Below are 20,452 nucleotides of genomic sequence, written 5' to 3' on the forward strand. Positions count from 1 at the left end.
GATGATGGTAAAGCCAGTGTTCCAGACCAGGAGCACACTTCTTCCTGCTAGCTTACTTCTGTGAGAGTGTAAGACATGCTGCAGTGAGTACTGCAGAGAAAGCAGAAATAAGAGAAAGGCTGCCAGAACTTAACTGCTTTCAGAAGGGATGCCAAGAGCTACCACTGAGCATGTCCTGTTTCACTAAAGGAAAATGGTCAGACACACACAGAAAATGGAGTGGAACTGAGAGCAGAACTTGGACTTCCACAGATATTTAAGAATGGTCTAAGAAGGAAAATACTCTAAATACCCTTCTTGAATATGCTTTGGTTAATGTGAAGAAGAAATGACAGCACACTTCATTGTGTTTAGTAAATCTCCCTAAAAAGTAAATTTTGCATTTTTAAACAACTTTAATGAGGCTTTAAAAGCTGTACTTTAAAAAAAAGAGTATTTATATTTGGAAAGAGAAATGGAAGTCACCTGCTTAATGTAAGAGCCACTTTTCAAATATTTGTTCAAGAATTTAAAATATTTTCTCAAGAGAGACAATTACGAAGTGCCAGGTCACCCTGCCAGATCTACTGGCTTTATAGCCTAAGGGCCACTCTGTTCGTCCTTCAGAAAGGATGATGAAGTAGAATTCCCAATGAAAGCTGGTTTATAAGTCACTGACTGATAAGATTGTGATGAATAAAGCAAACATTTATCTAAAAGTTGTTAGACACATCTTGCTTCTTCCTGGATAACATTAATGCCTGAGTCCTTGACGGGCTTTCTGCACAGTATCTTGAGGATAAGGTAGGACAAAGCAAGGAGAGCCTGAACCCAGACCCAGTCAGAAAGGGGATTACCAGGAACATGTCTTGCATTTATGTACCTTGTTCAAGTATTGACTTACAAGAACTAGCTACTGAAGTAGGAGGAAAGTTGTGGAGCCTGAAGGAGATCAGACTCAGAAGTAAGTAGGGCCTCACATGTTTTACCTCCAACCTCTGGATGTCCAGAGAGAAAAGAGACATGACCAGGCTACTAGAAAGTTCCGGAAACGTATGTTTTGAGTAGAAATACTTGACAACTTTCAAGGAGTAGCAGAAGCTGAACAATTGTTTCAGCAATGCTGTCTGTGTTTTACCTTGGATTCCTCCAGAATGTGAGATGCTAGGAAGTTTCTTCGGCTGTACATAAGCCAATTTGAATGGAGGGACCAAAAATGGTACCTCCTGACCATCTAGGGGCAGTTTAGAAAGCAGATAATCCTCTGAACAGCCAACTTGACGCTTCACTGACACAGAAGACAATGGAGGCTTCTCTACAATAGTTGGCTTGCTTGCAGCTACTGCTTCAGATTCCTGCACCATGGAAACTGCTAAAAATAAAGAGCAAGGAAAACAGTACACATGTGTATTAAGTTTTGAACAATACTATGAACAGATCTCTTTTAGTTAATAGGATCCGGGCTTGTTAGATTACTTGGGGCTGCTAGTATTCAGTTTTACTAGCATTCAGGACTTACACCTGGAAAAGATACTCATCTTCATGACACCCAAACTCTTTGTTGCCTAAACCTCTCTATTTATAGCAACCTTGCTCTTCAGTGAGTATTTAAAAGAGGTATACTTTTATAACAGAATAGTTCTTCAAACAAATAAGACACCAAATAAAATCCTAAGAATAAATCCACAGGGAAGTTAAAAAAATAAAAAATGTTCAGTCTTAGAGTTTGAAAGATACAAGACCTTTACACAACCTCGGGTAAAAAAGTTGGCTTTTTTAGACAGCATTCCAGGCTGCAAGGAGCATGCTTCAGACAAGTGTAATTTTTCAGTTCCAATTTCAATTCATAACACTAACAAGCATGTGTTCAATCTCCAAGTGGAGGTAGGGAAAGAATTTTGGATGTTGTAAAAGAATTCAAGTTTATCGGGTGAGACAGTCATTTTATTAATGGGAAATCTCATCATTAATGGAGCCAGAACAATAAACCCCTTAGTTAACACAATTATGTCAGAACTCACAATCATTTTTTTCTTTTTCCATGCAGAAACACCATTTACAGCAGTTTTTTATACATTCTGTTGCCATTGTTTTCAGTGTCGCAATTTAAAGGAGACCACAGTCAAAGATTCAGTGTAGCTATCAAACCTGAAAAACAGAACAGAACAGACCTTATTTGAAGGGAATAACTGAAATAAAAATGCAATCTTATCAGTTACTTAATACCTGATTGCTTATTTAACACAGTCCCAGGGTTTATGAGAAAGTTACTTCCATCACAAAAAGATCAGAGCCATCAGATTTCTCTTACTGAGATAAATTATTTTTTTATATAAAAGCACAAGGAAAAATAAATTAATTTTAACATATGGCATCCAAGTACTTTCAGTGACCCACTTGGGTCCTTGCATTTCAGAAACACTAAAATTCTCCTGATATTTGTGTGTGCCACTGGACTTTGGAGTTTACTCCGCTTTACAGCTGGTTTGATGTGGCCTTGTCAAGTCATTTGCAAGATATGTTTTTTATTCTGTTAATCTTTCTCCTGTCCTCTTTCACTCATGTACTATTTTCATATTTCCATATGCATTTATATTTTTCACTCAACACACTCCATGCTTTACATTTGAAAACAGTCCCTATAAATGATGCCAAAATTGCCTTATTTGAGGAACTACTGCTTCTCATAATTGTATGCACATGAAACCTAAGACCTGTTTTATTATATAATTGTCTGCTATGCACACAGAAATAGAATGCTAACTTCCAGCAAAATATGAGGCATGTAATCTACTAAAGAATGAGAACAAGCCTAAAACAGCTGGTTAACATTAAAGAAACTTTATGACAATACTAACTGGCCCCATTTAAATGTCTTTATTCATATCCTTATGTTCTCTTTTCAGAGGGACACAGACAGCTGCATAGTCTCCTGTCCAAAACTTTAGCTAAGTCTAGTCCTTTTACATGTACTTAAAGTACACAAGGTTATATGCACAACATACCCAAGACCCGATTCCAACCTTTCAAGGTTAGAGGAAGACACCAAACAGAACATAAATATAAGATGAAAGGGTGGGAAAGACAACAGGGAAGAGAAAGGGGGAAAGCACAGAGAAAATTATAGAATACATTCAGTTGGAAGGAACCTTTAGAGGTCATGTAGTTCAGCTCCCACCCCACAGTGAGCAGGGACCTCTTTAACAGCTACACAAAAATGGACACATTTGCTCAGATATCTGAACTGCAAGAAACTGCTAAAAGCGTCAGTGTTCCAGCACGGAAGCTACTCCCACCTGTATCTTGAACAGTGCCATAATTTTCTTTGTACGTGTATTCAAAGACCACTAGAGCACCACAGAAATATGGTTAACAGGAATAACATTTATATGTATAAAAAAACCCTTTCCTTTTAAAAGGCCCACAAAACTCTGAAAGCAGCCTTACAACTACAGGCCCTGGTTCTCATGGGGGATTTTAGCTACCCAGATATTTGCTGGAAGGCCTACTCAGCCAGCCATTCACAGACCAGGAGGTTCCTCCAGTGCACTGACAATAACTTCTTGATGCAAATGGTGGATGAGCCAACAAGGAGAGGAGCACTGCTGGATCTTATACTCACTAACCTTGTTATTTCACATCTGGAATATTGTGTCCAGTTCTGGGCCCCTCAACTCAAGAAGGACAGAACTGCTTGAAAGAGTCCAGTGCAGAGCCACAAAGATGACTAAGGGAGTGGAACATCTTCCTTATCGGGAAAGGCTGAGGGAGCTGGGTCTCTTTAGCTTGGAGGAGACTGAGGGGTGACCTCATCAATGTTTACAAATACATTAAGGGCGAGTGTCAGGAGGACAGAGCCAGGCTCTTCTCAGTGATGTCTAATGATAGGACAAGTGGCAATGGGTGCAAGCAGGAGCATAGGAAGTTTCACGTAAACATAAGACGAACCTTTTTCACTGTGAGGGTGACAGAGCACTGGAAAAGGCTGCCCAGAGAGGTTGTGGAGTCTCCTTCTCTGGAGACACTTCAAAACCCACCTGCAAACGTTCCTGTGTGACCAACTCTAGGGGATCCTGCTCGGGCAGGGGGGTTGGACTAGATGATCTTTCAAGGTCTCTTCCAACCTCTTAACATACTGTGATTCTGTGACACTTCACCTAACATAGAAAACATGTGCTTTCTTGTTATAACATTACTTATTTCCACAGGTAGGCTGTAACTGCAAGTTATCAATAGATGTATGAATTTGCAAATACTGAGCAAGGACAGCATATACTTACTGACCAGCACTTTCACACTTTATAGTACCTCAGCACTTCTGAGTTTTAACTTACCAGTTTTACAAAGTCACTGAGAGCACAAGGCTTCACAAGGAAGACTTGAATTGACCTGTCATCTTTAAAATACAACTGTGAAATATAATGAAGGTCTGTTACTACAACTACATAACTGCTCCAGGATTACTCTTAATCATGAGCTATCACACAATAGTGATCAGAAGGAAATTCTTAAAATATATTCCCACTGGACCTAAATTTAAGTAAGCCATTATTCTACTGCAACAAGCACCTAAGGGACTATTTTGTTGAGTACAATTTCTCAGAATAATCTTTGCTGGTTTTAGAACTAGTTACATTAATTATTTAATGATATTTTATACTGCTCTTTGTGTTCAATAGCCCCAAATGAACAAAATGCAAGTGAACACTCAGAAGTGGCCTAGTAGTGGCACACATTATTCTGGAAAGCAGGATGCTACCAGTGAGAGATTACAGTGTGGTCTCTAACAATAAAGGGCACGGATGCAGTACCCTGCTTTAAAAGGGACACAATCACTCTGCAGAGAATCCATCACTCAGTACTTGCCCTGATGTCAGAATTGCACAAGTGTAAATACAGTACATGATCTGCATAAAAAAATCTTAGGAGGCAACACCATCAAATCCAGGACCTGCTTTGCATCTTCAGAGAAGCACAAAAAGAGGCACAGGTATTTCTCATTAAATTATCCTTTCTTCTAAGGAGCAAATTTTTACCTCTTTTCCTCCCTCAGAGGCATATTTGTGATAGCTACGCCTGCTAGAATTCAAAGTTTACTTTAAGGTTCCCTTGCAGTGATTTTCCTTCCCAGCTGTTATCAGCACACAGCTGGAGTTAATATGCTTTACTTTTGCTCACCATGTTTAAACTGGGCTGAAACAGCTGCTTCGTTTGCTCTGAGCTCTGCAACAATGGTATCTAAGCCTCAGTGGCAGCTTGCGCAGGCAAAACAGTCTTTTATCTCAAAATGTCCAGATTGAATGTATTTGCTACTGCTAGTGAAGAAACCAAAATGTTAGAAACCGCCCTACTTTCCAGCTACATGAAGTGGAAAAATTAGTTTTTCTACATCACAGAAAATTCAGTTCATGATAGTAACTCCTTTCCCCAGAATTGTATAGCTGGAACCATTTATGTGAGCAAATAAATAAATGTAAATCTTCTGCCACAAGCAGTTGCTTTTCCATCTCAGCGTTGAGTGCCTTACCCAGAAAGAAAGGGTTACATACAAGTGTCAAGGATACAACAGTAGTAATGCAATTTTACATCTTTTGTACTTCTATCTTTCAAAAAAGACCAGGTCTTCCACAGTAAGACCAAGTAACCTGTGATAGTCTTTGACCATTACCTTTTCTTCCCCCATTTATCAATATGCAAACATGAATACATTTTTTTCCTATCTGAAGATAAATATAAAGCAATTAATCACTGCCTATTGTACAGAAGAGAGCACACTATTTACAGATTACTGTTTGGTAGGCAAGGTAGTATCAGTAGCCAATGCCAAAGTATATAGACACATAGCTTAGAGTTTCCAATTCAGTTTGAGCTTAAATACAGTATTTTGAAAAGAAAGTTCCAAGAGTAAGAGACTACAACACTCTTTATACTTTTTTTAAGCTTAAAAATGTAATGGTTTCAGTGACAAATTTTGTGCTTGTGTTCCTAGACTTATAGCACAGCCACACAGCAAAAACACAGCATTTGCTAGGGGTACAGTGCTCCCTTATTCTGCTTTGAGCACTTTGCTTTGTAAAATCACAGCATGGACAGTCACAATTACTTTTTAAGGTTTTAATTCACTTAATTAAACCGCAGATATAAATATATTTGTTGTTTGGGTTTTTTTAGTTCAGAGAGCAATCCTGCCAGTAAATTAGATGGCTTGGCTCTCAGATCATGTATTTTCTCATATCTGTATTCCCAAGTTACTTGTACAACTTTCACTGCATGCAAAAGTTTTGTCTTAACCATGTGAGACAGAGAGAAATTTAGCAGGTTCTCTTGTATATTTTACTAACTGAAGAGGAACAAAAATCTTGTAGATGATTAAACAAGTATGTCATGATCTTGACAGAAGCTGACATTTCTATCAAAGGTTAAACTTCTCCCACATGGCAGAACCTTTTGCTGGTGTCAGCTAACCAAAAACCTTCAGCATATCATTTCACAGTTGTTGAAAGGTTGTACTGACATGCATTTGTCTGGGAATAAACTTACCAAATAAACCTGAACTGTAGAGAGATCTGTTAGCTGCACCACTAAAGAAGTACTGACTTCCCATCATTGCCAACCATCTTACCGAAAAGTTATGACTCCTCGACCTTATCTCTAAGTTTTAGCATCAATTTTTGTTATGCAGTATGCGTGTGACAAAGATATCCTCCATTCATGGAGATACTAGACTGAGAAAAAGACAGGAGAAAAATCATAGAATAGTTTGGGTTGGAAGGAACCTTAAAGGTCATCTAGTCCACCCCCTTTGCAGTTAGCTGGAACATCTTCAACTAGATCAGGTTGCTCAGGGCCCTGTCCAACCTGACCTTGAGTGTTTCCAGGGATGGGGCATCTACCACATCTTTGGGCAACCTGTGCCAGTGTTTCTTCACCCACATTGTGAAAAATTTCTTCCTAGTATCTAGTCTGAATATACCCACTACATCTTGTCCTACCACAACAGGCCCAGCTAAAAAGTTTGTCCCCGTCTTTCTTATAAGTCCCTTTTAAGTACTCAAAGGCCACTATAAGGTCTCCTCAGAGCCTTCTCTTCTCCAGGCTGAACGACCTCAACTGTCTCAGCCTTTCATCATAGGAGAGGTGTTGCATCCTTATGATCATTTTTGTGGTCCTCCTCTGGATCCAATTCAACAGCTCCATGTCTTTCCTGTATTGAGGATTCCAGAGCTGGACACAATACTCCAAGGAGAATTACCCCAATTTTCAGACAAAAATCTGAGATAGAGAAATCAAATCACTTGCAGCAGAAGAGGGAACTGAACTGAGATCTTGTGACTCTCTCTTCCTTGGTGTTTTCCACCAATTTAATTTCACTCTTCCCAGTATCAAGTCAAAATAAGACAGTAAAATGTAACTCAGCAATAGAACTTCCACACTAAGGCAGAAGGAGAGCCAAGGTTATTAGAACATCCTGGAACAATGAAGTTTAAAAACCAACCACACACATACACAGAGCCTAGAGAATTACAATCACTACTATTTTAATGGCTTTAGATGGAGAACATAAATTATCTTAATGATTTCCAGATTTCTCTGATAGAAATTCTGAATGAGCTAAAATCAGATAAACAGAGTATCAAAGACTTCAGTTCCAGATGCCTCCAGAATGATTACAAGACAGAGATGTTTGGAGAAGAAAGTAAATATTTTCAACAACTCATTAAACAGAAAGAACATGATAGAAAACGGATGATCACAACATTAAATATTAAAAGCTGAAAGCCATCAGAAAAGTCAGGTCTTTGCTGCCTTATGATGAAAGGGTGTGTTTTGCAAGAAGTTTGTAGGCTGCCAAAGTATTTTAGTGCATTTACTCACAGCACTGCTCCATAGAAGCTGATCAGGTAACACTTATAACTATGCAATTGACACAAAGGTGAAACAGCTGATCTCAAACTGGGAAAGCTGGCTAAACCAGAGGTTTCAAATGTTATGAGATTTATTGCCAGCCATAAATGTATGAAACACGTACTCAGAGCTGTGTTCCAGAAACGTACCACGGCAAAATTTCTAGTAGCAGTAAGTCCTCACAAAGCGGAAGGTGTAAAAGAAAATATCTGGAAACAGGGATGATCAGTTGATATTAAGCATTTGGGACAGATCCTCAAATGATGTGTCTACAGTTCCAGTAGACCCAGTGGAGTCATGACACTGTGCAACATCTGAGGGTCTGCCGTGTAGAAAAAGAGAGCCCAGGCTTGCCAGTTCACACCCCAGCCAAACACCACATTTATGCTACCTCTGTGCCTGTCTGCCTTTCATATCCAGGAGATGCAGTCATATAAGTCCTTTAAAGAGCATAACCAATACCACCACCCTGTCTACAGATGATTAATAAAAACACAGCACAGCAAAGGCTGCTTCTGCTGCAGGTCAGATGGATTCTTTTTTGATGGTGGAGACGCTGCAAAAGGCTGAAAATCCACAGCCATCTGTTCTGTAGTTTTGCTTCTTGGGGAGAACGTCTGGGAGCTGTGCACCACTTTCAGCACAGCTTTTTGTCTGAAGAGGGGTGGCTTGTGACCACTGCATCTCAAAACCAGTGAACACTAGTAAAACACCTTACATATTTTTTTAAAATTTGCCTCCAGATACTTTGCTACTATAGCAGCAAGAACAGCACATGCACCCAGCTACACTGAAAGTGCCATGCACGGGCATAATTGCCAAAGACATAGAGTCCTTTTTTGCTACTGTAGGCAGGTCTGATTTATACCAGTCACATAGGCGAAAGAGGCACTTCAAGTAGGTCTGAGCATGTGAAAAGACAGGACATAAGCCTTTGTTCCTGTTCATTACAAATTTAGGCAGTAGTAGATTGTCTGGAGGAAAAAAAAAAAAGTCAACAAAAAATGTCATGCCCACACACACCGACCAGAGACATGACAAAAGGCTCCTATCCATGCCTGCTTCAGGAGAGCCCCACAACAGTGGTATCTGCAGTAACTAGTGGGTCTATGTGCGTACATACACTTTCCTTCTCTACTTGTAACCCCAACTCGGAGAAAAGCATGAAAGCTCTGTGAATGTGCACACAGAGATTACTCCAGTTCTTCTGTCTTCAAAGGAAATAAAGAAAACATGAGGCTTTTCTTTTTTTCTGTGCCTGGAAAGAGAAAGGTGTTTCTCCCTGAAAGGAGCAGATCACAACGGAGATGCTGAAATAATACAAGAGAAAAAGGGAAGTTTTGAGAAGGCTTTTGAAGAGCACAACCAGAAAGCTATTCTTGGGAGAGACGTCTTACAGTTTGACATAAAAATAACGAAGAAATGCAAAGCTCTCCCAGTGCAGCGAATAAATGAAGAAAAAGTGTAATTACATTCTTAAAACTGAAAAAAAATGGCTATGCACCATTAACCTAGTTTAGATGATGGGGATTTTATCAGGGACCATTGCAAAGTTTTCCTGGGGCAAAGAGCCTTGTGGAGCTGTTTAAGGAGTTACACAATCAAATCTGGTAGAAGAAATAGATGGTAAAAAGTTGCAGGGAAAAGTGTCACGCTCCATGACGCAAACAAACCACTAACTGCCTAGGCACAGGAAGCACCTTCCTGTGCTGGTAAACGATGGCATTGAGGGAAGCTTTATGGGTTCTTCTCACTGATCCCAGAAACAGGAACCGAACTGAACGAATGGATCACTGGCACAAATCAGCACAGTCATGTCCTTCAAATTCCTCTTGGTCACATACAGCTTACTAAAGCAGTCTTACTTTTGAAGACCAGAAGGCCCATTATGCACCCATGTTCCATTATGCACCCTCATCCCACCACTCCTACACTACACTAAACAATTTAAGCAGGATATATGGGTTTTATTCAGAAAATATTCCAATAGCCAGTCACTTTCACTGTTAATATTTTAACTGTTTCAAATTTTTTCCCCAGTTTTTGTGACTTTGCTATATTAAGAGTGTTGATCATCAGTAGTATCTCTTTTCTTCATTCAGATCTTAAAAGGTTAGGTTCTAACCTTCTCTTATATTCCTCTTCAGTACGCTAAGTAGACCAAAGCAAGCCATGTAGACAAGTTTAAAACTGTAGGTTTTACAGCATTCAAGTCTATTTTGCACAGCTCTTCTCCAAAACCCTGTCACACTTCTCTGACCAGTTTTATTCAGGCTGATACCACAACTGAACTATGCATCTCAGACTAAACAATGTCGCAGGATAATCTGAGGTGACAATATGTTTCATTAATTAATATCTGTAAGGGCTAGATTGCTGTCATTCCCACAGCATTGCATCGAGATCCCAAACTGTTCCTGGTCCACCACTGGCTCTCTGCATCCTTGTAGATAAGTTGATCAAGTATGGGTTTGATGATCAGGCAGTGAGGTGGATCAAGAACTGGTTGAAAGGAAGAAGTCAGAGAGTTGTAGTCAATGGGGCAGAATCTAGTTGGAGGCCTGTGACTAGCGGAGTCCCTCAGGGGTCGGTACTGGGACCGGTGTTGTTCAATATCTTCATCAACGACCTGGATGAGGGCACAGAATGTACCCTCAGCAAGTTTGCTGATGACACCAAGCTGGGAGGAGTGGCTGACACACCAGAAGGCTGTGCTGCCATTCAGAGAGACTTAGACAGGCTGGAGACTTGGGCGGGGAAAAACCTGATGAAGTTTAACAAGAGCAAGTGTAGAGTTTTGCATTTGGGGAAGAAAAACGCCATGCACCAGTACAGGTTGGGGGCTGACCTGCTGGAGAGCAGTGTAGGTGAAAGGGACCTGGGGATCATGGTAGACAGGAGGATGACCATGAGTCAGCAGTGTGCCCTTGTGGCTAAGAAGGCCAATGGCATCCTGGGGTGTATTAGAAAGGGTGTGGTTAGTAGGTCAAGAGAGGTTCTCCTCCCCTCTATTCTGCATTGGTGAGGCCACATCTGGAATATTGTGTCCAGTTCTGGGCCCCTCAGTTCAAGAAGGACAGGGAAGTGCTTGAAAGAGTCCAGCGCAGAGCCACAAGGATGATTAAGGGAGTGGAACATCTCCCTTATGAGGAAAGGCTGAGGGAGCTGGGTCTCTTTAGTTTGGAGAAAAGGAGACTGAGGGGGGACCTCATCAATGTTTACAAATATGTAAAGGGTGAGTGTCAAGACGATGGAGTTAAGCTTTTTTCAGTGAAGACCAGTGACAGGACAAGGAGTAATGGATACAAGTTGGAGCATAGGAGGTTTAAGATGAATATCAGGAAAAATTTTTTTACTGTAAGAGTGACAGAGCACTGGAACAGGCTGCCCAGAGAGGTTGTGGAGTCTCCTTCGCTGGAGACATTCAAAACCCGCCTGGACGCCTTCCTGTGTGATGTACTCTAGGTGACCCTGCTCTGGCAGGGGGGTTGGACTAGATGATCTTTCGAGGTCCCTTCCAACCCCTAGGATTCTATGATTCTATGATCCTCCTGACTACATTCTGAGCAAGTGGGGAAGAAGAAAAGGGTGGCAGCTTGCAGAGAGCATCTCCACAGTCCATGTGGTGACTGCCATAGTGTTCAGGGAAGATTTTTTCTTTGCAGGGCTCTCCTAGAGATAAAAGTTGCATGTGAAGTTTTAAACCCTTGCAATCAGTAGGAATGCAGAATATTTCACTGCTATCTGTTGGGATATGACAATTGTACAAAAACAGAACTTCTTCAGGTTCAGCAGGCTTCTCCCAAGACAAAAGACAACCACCTTGGAAGTCAATCCTTAGCTGAGCTGTTGTCATAGAGGTACAAGCAGAGCTCACTGTGATCCCATGAGCTGCTTTAAGCATTCTCCTGCCAAGGAGGTCTAGCTTTCACTGAACCAGGGCAGAAGCTTTGCCTGGATCAGCCACGTCTTCCTACATGCAGTTGTAAGAGACCATGCCATGTCCCACTGCTACTTCCCCATCTCCCTCCAGCTACTCTGCCCAGATGAAGATTGCCTAATGTATGTCTTCCTTTGTGCAGGCCCTGAGCTGAACCCTGCAGAAAGAGTACTTGTACAATCTAGCTGTGGTCTCCTTCAGCTCAGCAGCTACTTCTTCGCAGGGCTTCAGACTGGAAGAGGCCAAGTGGCCTTCAGCACAGCTGCACATACAGCCCAGGCACAGACCATCAAACAGAGTATGTCACAAAGAGAACTAACTCCTCTTGTCTACTTCCCTAACAAGCTGAACAGGTGTGTGTGCTTGAATCACTGTGCTACAGGAACAACTGCCTCTGCTTTCCAGGCACCCATTGGAGAAATCAAGCAAGTCCTGGCATGAGTACACGGTCCAGTCATCCTTCTGACACAGTCCCCAGGGACATCCTGACTCTGGCTTAGGCTTGCACCTGCAGCCCTTAAATGCAGACTTAATCCAAGTCTGCCCTAGTATGCATAAGATTAATAACATGATTTACAAGGGCCAAAAGAACAGTTTTCATAAATCTGAGCCAATTTTTCTCATGTAAGATTTATATTTGAATTAAGAAGGGAACATTAGAAATCTATCCCATGATAAAGCTTAGAATCTGGTATTTTAATATGCTGAATCCCCTGTGCTCTGGGCTGTAAACGTTGATAGTGTTTCTTCCCAATGCTGCATTAGGCAAGTAACCAATTCATTCAATTACTGAAATGACAACACTGTTTCTGTGAACTGTAGATAAATTCGCTGACTTGGACAAGGATGTAGAATATGGTATGTATTGAGGCAGTAAACACAAAAGAATAAATCCATTATGTTGGATTGCAGATCACTTTGGACTCAGATGGAAAACAGCAAAGCAAGAGTTGAAGTCAGGACACCAGAGAAGAAAACCTAAGAGACTAAAATCTCTGTAAAAAGAACTTGGCTTTTGATGAGAACATGGAAAGAATTCAACATTAAGTCCTTTGCTCTAAGCAAATTAGGAAAAAATCAGGACAATCACTGATGGTTACTTTATAATCTACATTAAAATTTAATACTTTCTTTTATGTATTCTGTGTCAGGTTTTAATCCATCTTTTCTCCTTCTGCATTAATGCCAGGAAGCCACAAAAACAGAACTGTCAGCAGCCCCTCTACAGCCCCGATACCAAAGAGAACTGGAAACATCTGGATGCGTTTTTCAAACGAACAGCCACAAAGAAGGTATTTTAGGCAAGAGCATCTGCCTGTGAGTTCCCTAACATGGCTAAACGTGTCTAGCTCTCAAATGATGGGCCTTGGAAACCAACTCAATGCAACACTAAAAGACAGCACTGAATGTCATCCAGGATGCCTCAGCCTCTGCCATGACCAAAAAGACACACAGAAAGCATGAACACACATATAATATCCAGACAGCTAATGAAAAGTAGATCCTCTGGTATATATGAAAGAAAAACAAAACAACAAACCCAAACAGTTTTGCAAGGAAAAATATAGTTTAATTACCATTAAAATTCTTTTAAGGGGACCCTACTGACCTACAAGAGTAAAGATGGAATATTTCTCGATGTTCTTGCATACAAACATCTACTGCTTTGTTTTAGCTGAAACAGGTTTTTATTAGTTATTTTACATTAATTAATTGCTATTTTACACAGAGTTATCCTGTTCATGATGAAAATAAAAAACTTTCTACTATGTAGTTTCCACAGGATGAGGATTCCCTGTTTAACAGTCCTGCTCCTCACTGTTCCACTTTATAACTAGTTACAAATTGCAGCGAGAGGAAGGAAAACCTAAGTTCTATAAATGAAGGTTAAAAGACTATGGCTGAGATAACGAAAGGAAACAGGTGAGTCCCATACATCTCATACACAAAAACAGATGAAATTAATTACTTGAGAAGAGGAAATGGGAACTGATCTTAATTAATGAAAATTCAAAACAAATTGGGAGTGCAGGGCACATGCACTGAGCTCAGGAAGCTGCCTAAACATGTTTAAAAATGCGAGTTCAGGAGGATCCCATTTTTATAAGGGGCAACTACTTATTATTTTTTGCTTTATATCAACCCAACCACTTTCTACAGCCCCAGCAGTGCCTCTCAAAGGGCTGTACTGGCTAGAACAACTGGCAGCTGCCCAGACAGATGAGTGGCAACCAGACACTGCATAAAACAGGTATTTGTAAATAATTTTGCGTAGACATTGGGAGAAAACAGCAGAAATCAGGACTGTCTCAATTTTATGGAAACATCAACATCCCAATTACTATTGGCCAAGTGCTGCTGCAACTGTGGGGAACAGCAGCAGGGCTCTGCTCCCCTCTGAGAAGACTGGTCCTGGGAGCAGAAGTCGGCAGCATGAGCTTATCATTCCCTTTTTCCCCTTGCAGGAAACACTTACTTAAAACAAAGTGAACAAATGGCTACACCACAAATGTAGGCTTTTTTTTTTAATCCTATTGAGTTTAAATCAACACTCTTTGCAGGAGATTTTTCACCCATAATTCCACACATTGGTGAGACTAAATCCGCAAGTACATATACCACTGAATTGGACAAAAGCCAGGATAATGCAGGGAGATGTTCTGGGTTTGATCAAGGTTTCATGGAGGAAGTTTTGGCTACTCCAGTCACCAGTCAGCAGATAGAGAACCTGAACAGGAGACTGACAGAGTTCTCAGTTTAGAGACTGACAATCTCATATTGCAAAAGTAAATTGGATAAAAAACCACAAAACACAAAACAAGCCCAACCCAGAACAAAGAGGTTTTGAATTTTCCTCTGTTGTGAAATGAAACTGGTCTTGAGGATGTTTTGTTATCACCTAGAAGCTAAGTGCTAAACAACACTTTATTAATCTCTCAAACAGGAAGCTCAACTTGGTTTTTTATCAGTTAACTGCAATCACAGAAGTGCTGCTAGCTCGAGGTACTTGTAAACCTCTTTTTGACTACCCTCCTCTCTGCAGTGCGGCAGGCACTTTCCTCACTGAAAAAGATATGCACACAGTGGACTGGAGGCCTGAATTTTGCAAAGAGAACCCTTCTGTAGCCCCCCCTGATCTGCCCCCTCCAGCTTCTGCCATGCCTTGATCAATGATGGGATCATCTTCTGGCCACATAACCACCTGAAGCTGTGCACACAGGCCCAGGTTCAACAAGTAGGGTGGGTGGACAGGCCCACATCCCGTCTCCTTAGTCTGGAGGCATGAAGGCTCTGTGGGAGTGAGGGGTTGGATTCCTGCAAGTGGAAGACACTCTCCACTGCTCTGGTGATGAGGCTGTCACACAAAAGCCAAGCAGCTTCTGTGTCTCCATGCTTCAGATAGAGCTGAGGCACTACACATGTGCATTAACATATCCCAATCAGGCAATGAGGCCACAGGGGTCTAGGGCCCCGCACGCCACTGGCCCCGCCCAGGCTGAAGCAGACTGTACAAGTCCACGTCCAGGTTCCAGGCTCCAAAACACAGGTGCCAGAGTAATTTAAGGGTCCAACAGGTTTTGAGGCCACTGGGTACAGTCCTTCTAGATTGCTTTCTTGGACTTCAAAATTTAACTGCCAAAGCAGCATCTCCAGAACTTCAGGCCAGACCCAAAGCTCACTGCAATGCCCACAAGAACCGCTCAAACACCAAGGACCTTTGTTTGGGGCCTAATTCTCTGTTCTCTCAATTTTAAGTGCGGCTATTAGATCACTTTGAAAACCAAAGCTTCAAAACAAAATCACCAGGGTACAATTTACAGGAAAGATAAGCATCAGATTTCTGACATAATACTTTTTTGGCACTGAATTAATGTAAACTTCAGCTGCAATGACAGGCAAACACTCATACTAAGCTTAAGAGAAGTGTCTTCACTAATTCTGCATGGTTTGATGTATTAACATGAGTAAGAGATATGATGCAACACATATGAGTCCAAACCAAACCCATGATTTGAACCTCTTCCCACATGAGGCTCCTCAGTTTAGGTCTGAAGATTCAAAAGGCTATCAATATATTTTCCCTCCACATAAGCATTTTTTCTGAGGGAACCCGAATAGCATTACTAACCAGAGTAACACCACAGCCTAACCATAACTCAGACTGTCCTACTTAAAGCCAAAGCCCACTCTGCCTTTCACTTTAAAGAGATGAGACCTTAGGTCCTCTGCTGACAGAGACTGGGTGTTGTCCTACTTAGACTAGAGAGAATATTTACCAGATTTAAGGTATCTTGGGAAATAGCAATTCAGAGTAAACAAAGTAGTTGTTTTATAAAATGAAACAAGAGTCCAAAGAGGGGAGCAATAGGTCAGGATATGCATCATGCAAAATTAACTAAATGACGTAAATTGTATTTTTATCAAGTGAACAAGTTCAATAAATGTTTCACCAAAGTCAGAGGTACTCCTGGTATAAGCCAAAGCAGACAGGATTCACAGGAAGACAGTACACCTAAACCACCCAAACCCTGGCTTCCTGGTGGAGGCTGCCCTTCAAAGGCAGGTCCTCTGGCTCTGCCCACAACACGCGGAGGCTGCGTCCACCTCTTCTGAACTTGCCTACACGGCTGTCTGCTAGCAGAGGGACAGTTTGGCTCTCCCTTGCCAACAACCATTCCTGTTGGATCTAGTAAACATGCAGCTGCACAATGAGCTGGCCCGGCTCAGTAATCAGATGCAAAACTAAACCACCAAAATAAACAAACATTTTATTTTTTTTTTTAAAGTAGTTTTCCAACTTGCCCTGTGGTTGACTGCACAAGGTGGGGTGAGGAAAACGGGGGGGCAGAGCAGGACCCCCCTTTTCACAGCCAACCCGCAACACTGGGGAGTGCATTTACAGTAACCTACATCTGAAACTAAAACACCTGAGTACAATGAACAGAGGCTGAGCCAAAAGCAAACCAGGCAATAGGAAACACAAGTGACAGAAAAAACAAGTAAAATGACTGAGCCTACTGATTAGGACAGGGAAAAAGAGACCAGAGTCTGAGCTTTTTCCCCAACACTGTAAATTAATAGCCTACACTCACAACTGACTGAACAATCCTGCCCACTTTTACTCTTTCCATAGCATAAAAATAAAGAGGATTTAATCACCCAGCGATCCATCACCTAAATTAAGTGCAGGGAGGGGCAGTGGAATTGATGGGACCTCTGTGGAGTCCAACGTACCCTTTGGGTGCAGCGTTTTCAATATGTGTGATTTTTATAAATATTTGCAAGAATCAAGGGACACTTCAATAATAAATATTTTTTTTTTCTTAAAATTCCATATTGCTTAACCACATGTATTCTGCAAATATATTTTTAATATTTAACATACAGCTGGAAAAAGGACTAGAGATCAAACTTCCCCACTCCTGGATTCATGCCCTAGCCACTGAGTTGTAGGATCACAGCTCACCTAATGAATATTTCTGTATTGAAAGCAAGACAAAGCAGTTTCATAAGTAAGGAGTTAGAGACCACAAGCCCAGAACACAAAGGTTTATGGCTCTAGCACTGTCTTAAGAAATGGAATATGAAAATTCAGAACTTGGCTCTTCACATGCGGGTAACAGCTCTCAAGAAAGAAACAAACAAACCCACCATGGCAGTATACTCCCCTGCATGTTTCTGAAGTGGTCCTGATCATCTATATGTAATCTGAAAGACACTTGGTCTCTCCAAGAGCAACTTATCAAGGAACACCTCGCCTCTGGATCCCTGGACAGCTTGAGCACCTAACTAATCAACACTGTCAAAATTAAAGGCACATCAAGCTGCAGACCTCAGTGCATTCAGTGAGTATTATTGCAAAAACCTGAGCCTGCACAGATCAGAAACCGAGGGTTAGAACTGCAAGGATCTAGCTCTGAGGAGTGGGTGCCCACAGGATCATTTGGGTGCCCAAGTACTTCACAGCTGTGGTCCAGTGTATATGTCCCTTGAGATCTAGTTCTCTTTCTGAACAATTACAATGGCACTGACTGTAAGTGTACATTGTAGGAACGGCCATAATACTGACTTTTTCATTCTTATCTAGAGAAATACATGACATAAGACATTGGGCACATTCCACATTGAAGGAAAGTTACAAGACCAGCTCAACTTAAGATTATATTTATTTTGGACTGCTGTTTAATAAGCAGAGTGATCTGAACCACCCAGGAATCCAGGCTGTATGGTATGCATTTAAAAAGTACATTGTGGCTTTTGAACGGGATAGTTTGAAACTGCTTACAGTCACACAACTGCTGCTTTCACTGTGCTCTGGATGCAGCAAGTTGTAACTTTTATAGATGCAATGTATTTTCTGATGTCAATTTCATCCAGTACACACAAGAAACTCTGTCTAGCTATATTCACAACTTCCTGCTGAATTTTTGCTAAACCATATCTGTAGTTACCTGACGTGTTCCTAGCAAAGGTGATCTCATTAGTTATTTCTTGCCTAGGATAATGCTTAGATGTCAATTCACCCAGAATATTTTTATTTTACAAGGATATTTTCATGTAGCAATACTAGTTTGAGACTGGCAATTTATATGTTATATGAAGACCACAATTTATATGACCTAATTTATACAGAGATTTAATTCTGTAGTAGTTCGATATAGTTACTCTTTTCCTACCTACTACCACTTCTCGAGGTCTGTCACTTGACAGGACACACAGTCCTGAGCCAAATCTTGGAAGTGCACTGTCAAACTGACACTCATACAGTCATAAACAAACCCCAGGCACCAAAAGGTTTTCTCTCCAAACCCCACACTGATAGTGTGGCATGGTGGCAAGGCACTACAGATGTGCAAAGCTGCCTGTTACACAAACTGCCCAGTAACATTGCCTCTTGCAAGTCATGTTTTGCAAGTTCAATTTGCCTGTCAAGTTTCAGCCTGCTTAGAAAAAAAATAGGTTAATCAATATGCTGACATCTCTTAAGAATCACAGAATCATAGAACAGTTCATAGAACGGACCTTAAAGATCAGATAGTTCAAATTCCCACCATGGACAGGAACACCTCCCACTAGAACAGGTTGCTCAAAGCTCTATCCAACCTGGCCTCGAAGACTTACAGGGAGGGGACATCCACAACAGGTCTAGGACAACTTTCTGCCACCAACTAACCCTCTGGCAGGACACCTCTGTGCTGGGACATCTCTCCATGGATGACACAGGACCTGGACACTGACTCAGAGATGTCCCTTTTGGTCCACAGCTTCCCTTCCAACCTGTTTCAGTGTCTCACCACTCTCACAAGTGAAGAATTTATTTGTAATGTCTAACCCAAATACTGACTTGAAAAGCATGCTATCCAATTCAACATATTTCTGAGTCTGCACCAAGTGAAATACCTTAGGATTTGTAAAAAAGATAATTTGTTTCTCAGTAGCTTTATATGCAGAGTGAGAAAAATGACATTTACACATTGCAACAGCATGACTGTAGATTCATGCTTAAATACTCCTTAAGGATCAGTGCACAAGGCAGTTACGTTACATTCCATCACATCAGGGATCTACACGGAGGAGCCACTTCGGCAAGACAGCCCAGCAAAAGCCCACCTTCCCAGCCAGCTCTGTTCCCACTGACTCTCACGCACAGCCCCTGCTGCTGCACCGAGCTACAGGCGCTGCTGGGGGTGGGCAATCAAATGGTTCTGCCGGAAAGATAAAGCCCAACTTACACTTCCCATGAGCGACTAGGCAAGCAAAGCAAACCACCACCTCCGGCCCCCGCCCGCCCGCCCGGGACACCCGGCCCGGGCTCCGCCGGCGGCCGCGGGGGCCTCTCCGCCTCGGCCCGGCCCGGCGCTCGGCCTGCCCGGCCCTGCCGCCCCTCGCTGCCCGCGCCACGCTCCCGCCGCCCTCTTCTCCCCAGCGAAACCCTCGCCCTCCCCCGGCGCGGTACCTGCTGCCAGGGCGCCCGTCCTCTGCCGCCCGCCGCCTCCTGCCGCCGCTCCTGCGGGCCTGCCCTGCCCTGCCCGGCCCGGCCTGCCCTGCCCCAGGGCCGCCCCTGCCCCTGCCCCTGCCCCGCCGCCTCGCCCGCCCAGACCTCGCCTCCCTCCCGGCCCCGCCTGCCCTGCCCGGCAGGCACCTTCAGGTGCGCGGCTGCGGCGCTTACTCACCGATCCCTCTCGCCGAAGGGGTTTCCCCGCCAACCTGGAACTCCCCCGCCTCACCACAGCTGCTCACAGGGGCAGATTTATCTCCAAATAGCGGCCAGGAACTTCTCCTTGTCCTCTGCTGGACTGTCACGCTAGCAAAGGCAGTGCCGAAGCCGGCGCTTGCTTTGCTGGAAGCAAAACCAGGCCTATGGTTTTAGGGAGGAAAAGTGAATTTTAATTTTCTGTACTCTTCTTAGTAAATGGCATGTCCATCTGGAATATGGATCCCTGTCAAGTTAGGCTTTATGTAGACATATGAGAGAAAGCCCTTGCCACAGAGTGCATAGTCATCAGGGTAGTTTACAGATCACATATGGTGGATTGGTTCAGAAACTTCAGCAGGAAATTCTGATTCAGTAATTTCCTTGCAGGAAGCAAAAAATCTGTAAGACTCAAGGAAGTCTCCTCTCCTCGA

General features: G+C 42.3%; 1 protein-coding gene across 5 annotated transcripts in view; it reads right to left on the reverse strand.

The window, feature by feature from the left end:
- The window catches only part of TC2N (tandem C2 domains, nuclear), a 35,311-nt gene extending 15,226 nt beyond the window's left edge, over positions 1-20,085 (reverse strand). For 2 of the 5 annotated variants that reach the window (XM_051622150.1, XM_051622145.1), the window contains exons 1-3: positions 19,999-20,085; positions 2,001-2,127; positions 1,118-1,351 (exon numbers count right to left, since the gene is read on the reverse strand). In XM_051622150.1, coding sequence (XP_051478110.1) covers positions 1,118-1,351; positions 2,001-2,067 — 301 coding nt within the window. In that variant the 5' untranslated portion in view covers positions 2,068-2,127; positions 19,999-20,085. Of the gene's footprint in view, positions 1-1,117; positions 1,352-2,000; positions 2,128-3,927; positions 3,981-19,781; positions 19,813-19,998 lie in introns of those variants that run through there. The other 3 variants (XM_051622149.1, XM_051622146.1, XM_051622148.1) reach the window with 3 other exon arrangements.
- Between the last annotated feature and the right edge of the window lie 367 nt (positions 20,086-20,452).

The sequence above is a fragment of the Apus apus genome, chromosome 5, assembly GCF_020740795.1.
Source record: "Apus apus isolate bApuApu2 chromosome 5, bApuApu2.pri.cur, whole genome shotgun sequence".
NCBI lineage: Eukaryota > Metazoa > Chordata > Aves > Apodiformes > Apodidae > Apus > Apus apus.